Source organism: Rhincodon typus, chromosome 7 (genome assembly GCF_021869965.1).
Source record: "Rhincodon typus isolate 14 chromosome 7, sRhiTyp1.1, whole genome shotgun sequence".
NCBI classification, from domain to species: domain Eukaryota; kingdom Metazoa; phylum Chordata; class Chondrichthyes; order Orectolobiformes; family Rhincodontidae; genus Rhincodon; species Rhincodon typus.
The window spans coordinates 33,591,599-33,605,972 of record NC_063338.1 but is presented as its reverse complement, the minus strand read 5'-3'; the positions used below and the strand labels follow the sequence as shown (position 1 = coordinate 33,605,972).

General features: G+C 40.4%; 1 protein-coding gene across 1 annotated transcript in view; it reads right to left on the bottom strand.

Moving 5' to 3' along the window:
• Positions 1-14,374, bottom strand: part of LOC109918984 (collagen alpha-2(V) chain-like) — a 245,325-nt gene that overhangs the window by 29,930 nt on the left and 201,021 nt on the right. Inside the window, exons 43-46 of the mRNA XM_048598785.1 lie at positions 12,483-12,590; positions 5,749-5,856; positions 2,805-2,858; positions 814-921 (exon numbers count right to left, since the gene is read on the bottom strand). Coding sequence (XP_048454742.1) covers positions 814-921; positions 2,805-2,858; positions 5,749-5,856; positions 12,483-12,590 — 378 coding nt within the window. The remainder of the gene's footprint in view (positions 1-813; positions 922-2,804; positions 2,859-5,748; positions 5,857-12,482; positions 12,591-14,374) is intronic.

Sequence of the window (14,374 nt, the reverse complement as noted above, 5' to 3'; positions counted from 1 at the left end):
AAAATTGTGACAGATTGCAGAGCTCTGAGACATGGAGGCATCTGAATGTGCTTGTGCATGCATTTCAAAGGTCAGCATGCAGGTACAGCAAGTCATTGGGAAAGCTAGGAAAGAAGGGGTGCTGAATATAAAGGTATAGAGCTTATGTTTCAGTTACATACAGGACTGGTTAGACTCCTTCTGGAGTACTGTGCACAGTACTGATCACCTTATTTAAGGAAGGATGTAATTCCATTGGAGATGGTTCAGAGCAGGTTTACTTGATTAATACCTGAAATAGGTATGTTGTCTGATGAGAAAACAGTATACAGGCTAGGATTTATCTGCTGGAGTTCGTACAAGCAAGAGATGACTTGATTGAAACATAAAATCCTAATGGTTTTGACAGAATAGATGTAGAGAGGATGTTTTCTTTTATGAGAGAATCTAGAACAAGAGATCACCATTTAACAGTTGGGGTTTCCCACTTAAAACAGAGATTAGGTGATTCTGTTTTTTTCTCAGAAGGTCACGAGTCTTTGGAATTCTTTCCCAGAATCATGGCAGAAGTCCTTGAATATTTTTAAGGCAGGTAGGTAGTGTCTTGTTCTGCAAGGGGTTGCAAACTTCTCAGGGGCTGGCGAGAATGTGGCTTTGAGATCAAAATTGCATCAGCCGTGATCTTATTGCGTGGCAGAGCAAATCCAAGGGGCTGAATAGCCTACTTCTGTTCCTGGTTCGCACGTTTGCATGTTTGTTTTGGCTTTACTGTTAAGGAAAAGCACCCAGATAAAAGCGCTGCCATTTGAAATAGTGAATGAATGAGAAACTTACCGTTTCACCTCTAGGACCAGGTTCTCCAGTTGGACCAATAGGACCTGGAGCCCCAGGACCACCTTGTACACCTGGAACACCTGCAGGCCCTGGATCACCACGATCACCCTGTGCAAAAAAAAGAAAACCATAAGAATATAAGAAAATAAGAAAACAGAAGCAGGAATTTGTCACTGGGCCTTTGGACCTGCTCTGCCCTTCATTAAATTATGGCTAATCTCTGAACTTAATTTCTCTTTTCTGCAATATTGCTCAACTACCCAGGAATCCAAAAATGCTGCAATCTTTGTCTTGCATATACTAGTGACTGAGCATTCTACAACTCTCTGGGATAGAGAATTCTAAAGATTAACAATCCTCTGAATGAAAATATTTCCCTAATCTTAGTTCTCAATGGCCAACTTTCCAATCTCTCCAAAAATGCTCTCATCATTTACCACATCAAGCCTTCTCAGAACCCATATGTGTTTCAATGTGCACAACTGTCATTCTTTCAAACTCTGGAAAACAAGAGTTATTCAAACTCTCTTCATTCCACTACCCTCTCACCCAGGAATTAATCTAGTGAAATTTTAGTGATCATTCGCTAAGGTAAAACGTCGTTCCTTTGGTATGGAGATCAAACTGTATACAACAGTCTAAGCCCGGTCTAGTTAAACCACTTTGTAATAAAAGTTAACATGCAATTTGTCATTCAAACTGCTTGCTATACCTGCCATGTTAACTTTGAGTTTGTATACATGAACACCCATTTTTTTCCAAACCACTTTCACACCATTTAAAAAATATTTCCAATATCTATTCTTTCTAAGAAATGAATAAGCTCATATTTCTCCATTTTTCTTCTATCATCTCTTAAAGATATTTACAATTTCCCTATTCAATTAACATATCTCTAACTTGTTACAGATGTTTTGGGTCAAACTTACAGTCTGGGAGCAGAACCCAGCTTTGGGGTGAATTTAATGTTCCAATTGTGTCACTGGACTGTGTCACTATCACTCTGTTAGTTTAAAAAGTAAACAGGCAAGTTGCTAGAAGGTGAGCCCGGTACAAATTTAGAGATTCTGAGACCTCCAGGAGATAGAGGTTACCTGCCTGGTGCCCATGGCAAAGAATAGGATAAGTAGCTCCTTATAAGGGCAGGGGTCCAGTAAGCTGGATAATGATCATGGACTACAAGGTTAACTCCAGTACTCCCGACAGTTCAAGTTCAAACCTCTGATTGGAAGTAAAAAGCTGCCAGTAAGATTTATTTAGGTCCTGCTATAAATCCAACTGCTGTGTTTCTATGTTCATACAACTGTTTGAGCTCACCAGAATAAAATTTGATTTCCTGAATGCAAATGGATAGGCCACTTAACAGGCTCCTCATTAGACTCAAATAGCCATTAAATGGTAGCAAACAAGGTTCCTGCACCCTCGCCATTCAGATTAGCCCTTGCAAAATTCAAAACTCACCTGGAGGTGCTAGGATCCAGGCACAACCATGAGGACTGCAATTTACAAATCTCACCTGCCTAAGAACCTGACTGTGTCAACTTTTGAAAATCTTGCATATCATCAGAGTTTATTTTTTCCACCTAACTTTGCATTTCCAGCATTACACTCGGCCCCTTCATCTAAGTCATTGTTAGAGACTGTAAATAGCTATTGGCACAGCATTGATCTTTGTATTACCCTATTGAGAATGGTCATGAACCAGAAAATAAACCATTGATTCCTCCTCCGGTTTTTGGCATTTAACCAAAACTTTATCTATGTCAATATCCAACCTTATGAGCTCTGAACTTGTGTAACAAATTGTGTATGAGGCATCTTATTAAATGCTTTTTAAAAATCCAAGATCGGTTAACAGATGAAAATGACAATGTATGGCTCAAAAATATATCTGCAATTCTTCATTATGTCCCTTATGCACGTAGTTTCTATTAATATTTTAACACTATCTAGAATAGATGGTTAATTTGTGGATTTTACAAATATTTTACCGGCTCTCCTGGACGACCGTCTCGCCCAGGGGTGCCATCAATTCCTGGCATACCCTAGGAGAAAAAGAGAAAAAGTCATTACTAAAAGCACACACTTCTTTTGCAGTCCTGAGTATTGTTAGAATAGCAGTTAGATAAAACTTTAATCTGAGAGCCTGGGGCAGATATTTGTGAAGTTAGTCCAACTCTTGAGGCCAATAGCAGGCAAAACCTAGGCCTTGATGTCTTGTCCCAATTCCCCACAGGAGAAAGGAGGGGAGGCATGCATAATAAGACAGGAAACTTGAACTCCTCAAGGCCATGGGAAATTAACGTCACTAGTCAAACAGACTGTGTGCTTGATGTTCCAAATGTTTTAAGTAGCATTATTAGAGTCACAAATGAATGAAGGAGATGCAAACACTTTTGAAGGATAGATAAAATCTGTCAAGTGTCATCATCTGAGGCTACTTCAATTGCCAACCCTTTGTCTTAATTCATTCACGGGTTGTGGGTATCACTGGCTAGGCCAGCATTTATTGAACATCCCTGTTAGCAGTCAAACACATTGCTGTGGGTCTGGAATCACTTTTCATCCAGACCAGGTAAAGGCAGCAGTTTCCTTCCCTAAAGGACAAAAGTATTTCAGATGGGTTTTTCATGACATTCACAATGGCTTTATGGTCACCATTACACTCTTAATTCCAGATTTTTTCTATTGAATTCAAATTCCATCATCTGCCATAGTGGGATTCGAACCCAGATCCCTAGAACATTACCTGGGTATCTGGATTAATCGTTTAATGATAATACCACTCAACCACCACCTCCCCTTCATCAAACCTTTAGATATTTTCCCATCAACCTCTGGAGCAAGTGGGACTTGAACCTGGGCCTCCTGGAGCAGGAGTAGGGACATGACCAATGCTCCACAAGGATCCTCAACAACCATTTAAATTTTTTTTTCTAATTTTTTATGTATCTTTTATTTAACCTATTTTTCCAATCTACCTGTTCGGAGTTGTTATTACATATCAATGGAGTGGGTGGGACTTGAACCCAGGCCACCTGGTCCAAGGGTAAGAACACTACCACTGTACCACAAGAAGGCCCCTATCAACCCTATAAACATGGCAAAAAAAAAGCTGCAGTTGTCATTTTAAGTTTTATGAAAACACACACAGCTGGAGTACATTGACAGACAGGCTGTCTGGAGGTGTTTAGAAAAAAATATCTGTTCATGTTTTCTTTCATACAGAACTTGAGTATTGCCAAAAAAGACACATTTTGTCAAAGCTTTTCATCTTACATTCATCAAGATAATTGACAAGAAAACCAATTCCAGGGGAAAAGAATATTTAAACTGTATGAGAAGAAAGTGCTGATTGTTTGGTGAGTGGAATCTGATTGGTAGAGATGTTGCCGTGGAGAATGCAGCAATCAATGATTAAGTGTTTAAACCAGGTCAGTTGGTCAGAGCTCTTGGCCTGAGAAATGAACCAGCAAATGCCTATCAACTATTATGCAAATTGTTCTGATCAGTGCAAGATGAAAAGCTTTAACAAAGTCTGTCTTTTTATAGCAATTCTCAAGTATTGCACTACTAAATGACTGGTTTCAACAGAGTTTGTTCTATTTCCCAAATGCTGTTATTATATCACAGCCAATTGCGAATGCACTTTTCTGTGCTGGGGATGGGAGACTGTGTTCGCATATTGATTGTCCATTTTAAGAGACTGTTAAAGAGTTAGCTAGCATTGATATGGCTATCGAACAGAAGTTTGATTTTTGTATACTGACCACTTGAGGGGATTTAAAATCTTTGAATGGATTTCCAAGAATGAGATCTTGCATCAAGTGTGCATGAGTGAGAGATCCCATAGATGGTTACAAGTGCAATTCCTTTTTCCCCTCCACAGGTCTTACACGATCTGCCTGTAGTGGATTTTGCCACTACACTGCAGCAATCCAGATGGCATGGGATATGAGTGGCCATGGAGCTGGCATGAGGAGTATGGTTTAGTATGGACCTGTAGTTTTGACATATAACATGGGGGTATGAATGGTCATGTAGGTGGCATGAGAACATGAAGTGGCATAGTGATTAGGTGTCATCTGGTTAAGTGATCAGGGGACTCTGAAGTGGAATGGGATATGATGTGGCATGAAGGCAACATGGGGGTATGAGTGATCATGGAGTTGGAATGGGGAAGATGAAGAATTATGGGAGTTAGGTGAAGGGTATGAAGGAGCATCGGACTGGGTGAAAGTGATAAGGGGCATGGAGATGAACAAGGTAGGGCGATAGCTAGAGGGCTTATCAGCCTCTTATAGAATTGGGACGAACACTTCAAGAACTGAGATGGGCCTTGTCACCAGTCCTTCATGGCACTATGCCTCCCCCAGAAATGGCAGGCTTAGCTCAGTCATGCTCTGGCGCGTAGCTCAGTCATGCTCTGGCACCTAGCTCCCAACCTGTACAGTGGAACCTGCCTTTCATCATATGAGTTCCATGGAGGTGAGCCTGCCAAGTTCAGAGATTTGACTACTCAGGATACCCACCTCCAATGACAACATTCTGGCTCGGTTTTGCCCTCTCAGATGTATTTAAAAGACCACACAGGACTATTTTGAGGAATTGCAGAGCAGAACTTACCAATGGCTTAGCCAATCATTATTGTCAGTCAACTTCACTTACGTAAATTATCTGATCACTATCATGTTGCTGCTTATGGTATCTCGCTATGCAGGTATGAGCTGTTAATGTTGTGACATGGTAACAGTGACTTCAAACTTCAGAAGTTTTCCAAAAGCTGTATAGCACACTGGGATGTCCTGAGGTGGTAAGAGGTGCTTTATAAATCCAACTCTTCTTTTGTTTTCAAATGAACGAGTGATGGTAACAGTTGGAATTTTTACAGTGTAAACCTGTTTAAAAAGTCAATTGCTGTGAAGATTTACTTACGTCCTGACCCGATTCTCCGGGAGGGCCACGTGCTCCCTGTGGACCAATTGGGCCTGAAGGGCCTCTTTCACCGGGAGTTCCCGTTGGCCCTATTTTTCCAGGTTGACCCTGAAAATCCAACAAAAAAAAAAATCATGCTGTTGTCGGTTTTATCGAACTACAGTAGGAACATAGGAACAAAAGTAAGCTATTCAGCCCATCGAGCCTGCCCTACCATTCAAAATGATCACGGCTGAATGAGCACTTCAATGGGTTTTACCCACCCCGTGCCCATGACCTAGTCTGTCAAAGGTAAACAGAGATCTATCAATCTCTACCTTCAACATATTTTAAGACTGAACTTCCACATCCCTCGGTTTGGTGAACCAAGTCTGGTGAACTTTTGCTGTACTCCCTGAATGGTAATAGTATCTTTCTGAAGATAAGGAGACCAAAACCACACACAATTACACCAAGTGCGGTCTAACAAAGCTCCTGTACAATTGAAGCAAAACATCACTACTCTTGTACTCAAATCCCATTGTGCTAAAAGTCAATATCTTCCTGCATCAGCACAGAGTGGACAACACCAACCACTGTAATAACTAAAAGAACTATTATATTTCTGAGTAGATTAAGTTGCAAAATCAAATGCAGGGAGACTCATATTCTAAACAGTTTAGACTTTTTTTCTCACAAAATTTATTAGAAGTCATGTTAATTATGTGTTAACCATCTGCTTTTATCAGGATCAATAAATGCACCAGACAGCATACTTATCAGGGTGGAGGATTACATCACATGACCAGTTCCAATTTTGATGGACTATCGTCAACTTGTCCAATTTAGGAATTGTGCCTCCCTTTAAATAACCTACTGAAGCACCACATATCTGAATCTCATTGTATCCCTCACCCAGATCTGGGGCTCATCTACAACTTTTACCTTGAAAAGTGCAGCAGTGCCCTCTTTCTATTGCATGATGCATCTACCACAATGGACAATCAGGTAACGTATTGTTATCCTGCAACTATTAGATCTTCTCTATTTCCTGATTTCTGCAGTCATTGAACACATTTTAGGTAGCTGATCGCTTAATAAAATTGGGCATTGGAAGCTCGCAAGCAAAAAAAGCAACTGATTCCCAACCTACTGTTTTCTCCAGTGACACATAATGGAAGCTCCCTCAACACTAAGAAAATAGAGTTTGTATGCCCACTACCCTTGTCACAATCTACATTAATGAAATGACTGATGTGTCTGAATCTACTTTTGTGGTAAATAGGTTCTTTAACAAAGCAGTGTTGCCATTAAAATAATTTATAACAATAGTATTAGGTAACCATGCATTTGAAAAGAAACTGCAATGTGCATGGAGTCAGAATATCATCATCTTGGCTCACGTTGTGGACAGTGCGGAGGGCTGTTCTAGGTTACAAAGGGACATTGATAGAATGCAGAGCTGGGCTGAGAAGTGGCAGATGGAGTTTAACCCTGAAAAGTGTGAGGTGATTCATTTTGGAAGGACAAACTTGAAAGCAGAATACAGGGTTAATAGAAAGATTCTTGGCAGTGTGGAGGAGCAGAGGGATCTTGGGGTTCATGTTCACAGTTCCCTGAAAGCTGCCACCCAGGTGGATAGAGTTGTTAAGAAGGCGTATGATGTGTTAGCTTTCGTTAATAGAGGGATTGAGTTCAAGAGCCGTGAAGTTATTCTCCAGCTCCACATCTGGAGTATTGTGTCCAGTTCTGGTCACCTCATTACAGGAAAGATGTGGAAGCGTTGGAAAAGGTGCAGAGGAGATTTACCAGGATGTTGCCTGGAATGGAGGGAAGATCTTACAAGGAAAGGTTGAGAGAGCTAGGGCTTTTCTCTTTAGAACGACGATGGATGAGAGGTGACTTGATAGAGGTGCACAAAATGATCAGAGCTACAGATAGCGTAGACAGCCAAAGACTTTTTCCTGGGATGGAGGTAGCTTTTACGAGGGGACGTAGTTTTAAAGTGAAAGGAGGTAGATATCGGGGAGACATCAGAGGTAGGTTCTTTACTCAGAGAGTGGTAGGGCCGTGGAATGCGTTGCCGGAGAGGGTAGTGGAGTCGGCCTCATTAGGGGCATTTAAGCGGCTATTAGATAGGCATATGGATGATAGTATAAGGTAGCGGTGGAGGTTAGATAGACCTTAGGTTTCAGGTAAAAGTTCGGCACAACATTGTGGGCCGAAGGGCCTGTACTGTGCTGTACTGTTCTATGTTCTATGTTCTATGTTTTTCTGATAGATAAATAGTGCTTTTGGTTCTTACATGCGAATGAAAGTTACAATTCCATGTACAGAAATGTAACAGATTTAGCAGGATTCATTTGTGATTGTGTGACAAAAGCCAGCGCAGCCAACTTCAATGTAACACTGGATGAAACAAAGCTTTTTTTGGGTGGATCTATTCTATATCTTAGTAAACAACGTCAATGCATTAAAGGACAGTGTGAAACTGGACAGGCCATGGTGGCACACTGATGCTCTGCATTTTACTGCCTCATGTAAAATTGTCAAAGATGAGAAAAAGTATAAAATGGCACAGTAGGATAATCAATTAACTGGTTTTAACCAAAGTTCCTCATTTCAACCAGTTTAGGAAAACACCTGGCACTTGTATCAGGCTCAGCCAACAGGAAACATATCGGAAGTTCTGAACAAACTCCAGTCATCCTTGATAAATAATTATATTTAGTTTGACAGTTTCTAAAGTAAAATCTAAGTCATACACTTTAAACTCTTCAACCCCAAATTTCACCAAATGCCCAAGGCAGAGATGTGGCATCATAATATGCAGTAATGAGAAGTACCATGGCAGGGGCTTCCATTGGTACGTTCAACTTGATGCCATGTGAGTTTTTCTCTTTCAGCCATCTTTTCAGAACAACAATTCTTTCAGTGGTGGGAGACAGACTTACACAAAGGTGGAGATGACATCCCCCAGTTTAAATGTCTGAAGCAAGCCCATTTCTATTTGGCTGCAACACCCCTCAGCTGATTTTACAGCCGGCAGATCCATTCAATGCTTGAGTTTGGACTTGTGCCCCCATCTGGGAAGAACACCAGTCTCCAATAGAAACAAATGGTCACGAGTCTCTGATCCCAGCAGCGCTACTGGGAGTGGTGGCCACTGCTGGGACTGCAGTTAAGTTGTAATACCAAGGACAGATGGAGTTGGATATAGGGGTACATTTGAGGCTTTGCCAAGGTCAAGCTGGCAGCTGCCAGTGGTAAGGTTTGAGGGATTATGTTCTCCACTACATGGACTGGTGCAACATGATGGAAATGAGAGAATATCATGAGTTGGGTGGTGAGTATCTACATTGGGCATAGGGTCCTCAAGCATTAGGCATGTCCCATTTCCCCAAGGTGCCAACAAAGCTGAGATGCCACTTGGCCTAGTTGCTGGCAGGTAAAACAGTGGGAGGAGCAGTGGGAGGAGGCTCGAGCTGACGAGGCACTTTTCCAGCATTCATCCCAATCAAGATAACATTTTACACATTTTAATTAAGTTAAAATAGAAAATATAACTAATACATAGGCATATTCGAATAATGCTTCTCACATGAATTGTGGAAGCATATATCAAAGAGAAGCAGCAACTTTTATTTACATACTGTCTTTAAAATTGTAAAGTTTCACAATAAATTCCACAGGATCATTACCAAACAAAATTTAACACCTACAGACAAGTAAATATTAGGGTCGATAACAAAAAATCTGGACAGAGGGGTTGGCTCCAAAGTGTTCCTTAATGGAGACGAGAGAGGTAGAGAGTTGGAGAGGTTTACAAAGGGATTTCCAGTGCTCAGTAGCTATGTAGGAATGCAAGCCTATTTTGATGGATTACATACTGCACGCATTTAAGAAACCTAAAGCTTCTTCTCTAATGCTACTGCTTTGTAAAAAGATATGCTACTTTGATCTCTCTGCTGACTTCTGGCAGATGCAGTATTACAAGTGGCATTATTGGAAGAAAGGAGTACTGACAAGGCTTAGGTCTGTCTACAGGACCTTTTATTTTATTCTCTTTTTAGGTCGTATAAAGCAGGGAAACATAATTCTTTTTTTACGATTTTTCACCTTATCACATTGATACATTGCATTCAATCCTGTGGTTTGCTCGTCTAGACACCTAACCTTGTTCTTCGCCAGGTAACATCCTTGATTATTTGAGGGTTTCCAAGTCACAGCTCATGCTATGATTTTATGACAATACAGGGTGAGCAGAGGGATGCCAAAGTTCATTTCATGCAGAGCAAGGATTGAGCCCTGTATTGTGATGCTATGTGACACTACATGCTAGCCCTCTAGACAATGGAACTTACTGGCCTCTCAGATATTTATCATTCTAGATCCATTTCTCATCTATTACAATTAGACAAAGTTAGCTGTTACCAATGTGGAGACAGTTGCAAACTATTGGATAGACAGTCTAAAGTAACTTCAGATTACTTAAGGCATGCCTGAACAGTGGTAGAGGTAACAAAATTGGAGTGCATAAGAGACCAGAATTGGAAAAGTAGAGATTTAAACCATACACAGCATGCAAAAATCAACTTAACTAAATGCATATAAAGGTTAACATCTACATTATGAATCCCTGTTGCAAGAGAACATAACATTGCCAAAATAAATATTCCAATGCGAATTATTAGTAATTAAAATGCTATAATCTTTCAAGCATTCGGTCAAAAATTAACTGGGCTGTGGTTAAAAGTTATGACTTGATAAATAACGTAATTACTTCCATACTAAGTATAGAAAGTACAGTGCTGCATGTGTAATTTGAGACATGACATGCAGTGGAACAAAAATGTCTAGGAGAAACAAATCACTTTGAGCCTATGACTCTCACCACTGGGGTTAAATTGCTTCATGTTTGCATTTGTTTTAAATTAAGTGATAGATATTGATTGCCATGATTAGTCAACAACGCCATCATCATTGCATCATGCAATGATCACAATGGTAGTATCTGAAATAAATAAACCTCATGCTTTTGTTTCAGATGGACCCTGATAAAGTTATCAAGTCATAGAGTCATAGAGCAAGGCAACAGACCCTTCAGTCCAACCAGTCCATGCTAGCCATGTTCCCAAACTAAACTAGTCCAAATGTCTGCATTTGGTCCATATCCCTCCAAACCTTTCCTATTCATGAACTTATCTAAATGTCTTTTAAATGTATTAATTGTAACTGCATCCAACACTTTCTCTAGCAGTTCATTCCACACACAAATCACTCTCTATGTAAAAATGTTGCTCTTCATGTCCTTTGTAAATCTTTCTCTTCTCATCTTAAAAATGTGCCCCCTAGTTTTGAACCCCTCCACCCTAGAGAACAGACATTTGTTATTACCTTATCCATGCCACTAGTGACTTTATAAACCTCAACACGGTTACTCCACAACTTTCTACACTCCAGTGAAAAAATCCCAGTTTTTCCAATCTATTTTTATATCTCAAACTCTCATCTAATAGTGTCTATAGGTGTGAGGCTGGAAAAGCACAGCAGGTCAGACAGCATCTGAGGAGCAGGCAAGTCAACGTTTTGGGCTGAAACCCTTCGTCAGGACTGGGGAGGGGGAGGGGGAGGGGAACCCAGAAATAGATGGAGGGAGGGGCTGAGGCTGGGGGTAGGGTAGGAGAGATTCTAATAGGTGAATGCAGGTAGGGGGTTATTGTGATTGGTCTGTGAGAAGGCTGGAGCAGATAGGTGAGTAGGAAGATAGACAGGCTAGGTCAGGTCAGGAGGAGGAGGGCTGGACATTGGATAAAGCTAGGGGTGGAGGGATTTTGAAGCTGGTGAAGTCAATGTTAAGGCCACGCCCTCCACCTTTTCCAACACTTTCAATTCCCCGGTCCCTAACACCTCATCTTCACCATGGGTCTACAGTCCCTTTACACCTGTATCCCCCCACGGAGGGCTTAAAAGCTCTCCTGTAGGCCCACCCAGTCCCCCTCCACTGACACTCTTATTCACTTGGCTGAACTGGTCCTCACCCTCAATAATTTCTCCTTCGATTCCTCCCACTTCCTACAAATTTCCTACTTGCATCCGCATATCACCACCTCTCCTACACTTTACCCAGCCCTACCCCCCTCCCTCTATTTATTTCTGGGATCCCCTCACCCTCCCCAGTCCTGACAAAGGATTTCGGCCTGAAACATTGACTTTACTGTTCCTTGGATACTCTCTGGCCTGCTGTGCTTTTCCAGCCTCACACCTATAGACTATGGCTTCCAACGTCTGCAGTCCTTATTGTCTGCTCTCTCTTATCTAATAGTTCTTATGTTTACATGTGTTATAATTGACAAGACAGAATTTTCTATTCTCAATTAAATAGTAAGCAAAAAGGCCTTGATATGAATTTCCATGTGGCAAAACTTGAATGGGATTAACAATATCATAACATATTCCCACAATTACTTTACTTGTCAGTATTCTGTGCTGGGGAAATGTTTTCTTATGGTTCCCGCTAAGCAAGAGATTGAAGACTGCCAAAGTATTTGTAATTTTATAGCTAGAGAAACCTTTTCATCTTGGATATTAGAAAATAAAGTTTTGGGAATGAAGTAGCTGAATACTTAATTGCAATTGTTATAAAGTACAATTAAATGTCACTTTCAGATCTGTACAAATGCTTATAGCTTCAGAAATGCTGCACCCTAAATTGAATGGAAAAGGAATGAAAATGTTAATGAAATAATACTCACTGCAGGCCCTGGCAAGCCAGGCATGCCTCTTTCCCCACGATGACCTGGCAGGCCTGCAAGTCCTCTTAGTCCAGTTGTACCTTGTGGACCTGGAGGACCATCTGGGCCCTGAAAGTTGCAACAGAGACAGGTCAGAAGGGCACCAATTAACCATGGTAGAAACAGCCATTGTTGGAAAACAAGGTTGTCATGTAAAATCCAGCTGCAGTTAACATCCCATAGAACATAGTCCAAAATAGCTATGGCTGACAGCTTATACTAAACACGAAAATTTCAACATAATAATGACTTAAGTGTGGTAAAATCCTTATGTGAGTGAATGCACACAACATTTTACCATGCAGGCAAAGTTCAGGTTTCCTTGAAGCTTTGCATAATTCTCCCCCAACTCTTTGCTACTCATTTACATAGCCCTACATTGGACGTGAATGACCAGCTCACACAGATTCCCAGCATTCCCACCAGCTAATGCGCGACATTAGAACTTCGAGGCTGCAAGGTGCAGACTCACTTGATTTAGGCACATCTGGGATTTCTGGAGTTCAATAGCAACTTACTTTTCTGATTTGTTTTTTCTTAAAAATTTTAGGAACCCTCCGGAATACAGAAACAAAACGCCAGAATTTTCAACTTCTGCCTCTAATGCATTCAAAAGCTAAAGTAGCTGGGATGGTTGACCCAATGAGTATACCCCAGATCTACAAAATATGTACAATAATGGCCACAGAGGAAGAGCAGCAGCAACAAGCGGCTGAGAGTGAAGCACCATGGCTGAAGCCAGCAATACACTCAGGACTACTACAATTGTTGCTGAATTTGTTCCTTGTTTATCATCGATTTCTACATTTCGACACAGGGAAATCTTCAGAAATTTGCACACAGTTTCCAATCTTTTCAGTATCAATCAGATTAAGGGATCATCACATTGATTGTAACTGACAGTTTAGTTTTCCAATATGTTGTGAAAAGAATTTTTAGGTTATGGATCTGTTTCAATGTTGTGACCAAAATAAACTCTCTTGAATTTCACACCATAGGTGGAACCAAACCTGAATTTCTACCAATGTTATTTTACGAATTTGTGCATAATTTTACCTCTACTCGTTATTGTAAATAAATTATTCAAAGTAAAATATTTTCAAAACACCTGGCTCCAGCTCATAAGCAATCCATCCAATATGAACATCTAATTGCTGAATTTATACAGGAGGTAGTTCTATTTCAGAGCTGCAGATCTAATTGCATAGTTAACTGCTTCAACACAATTACTCACCCTGTTATAATTATTTTACTAAATTCACCACTACTTCAAAAACACAGTGTAACTAGATTAAAGTTCTATCCTGGCATGAACTAATTCTTTCTGAAAATTCTAGGGGCTCGGTTTGAAGTAAATGTTTTAAATTACCAAATCATGGAATAATAATTCCATACGATTCTGACTTGCCATCCTGTTCTAGATCGATATGCTATTCCTTATGCACTAGTTTTTCATTCTCGTGTTATTGTATCTGTCTTATTGAAATGCAAGTTTCCTGAGCTTGCTTTTGTCCATTCTGTGAGGGTCGTGAGCTAAGCAAACCTGTCATATCTCCTTTGGTGATATTTTCTAAATCTCCAGTCAACCTTCTACATGAAACTTTCAAGATCTGATTTATATGTGTTTGAATATTGAATTTCTGCTACTCTTCCTCGTTATCCATTGGCAGCATGTGTCAAATCTCTCTTCCTGAAAAATAGACGGTTTTGGTTCCTTTGTTACACTTACAGACTTATGCAAGCTTACAATTCCAGGCCAACATATTTTTAGTTTCCTTTTGTATTAAATTCCTAGCATTACAAGGAATGATCATTACATATAAAAATATTTAGTTCTGTACTCCTTAAATAAT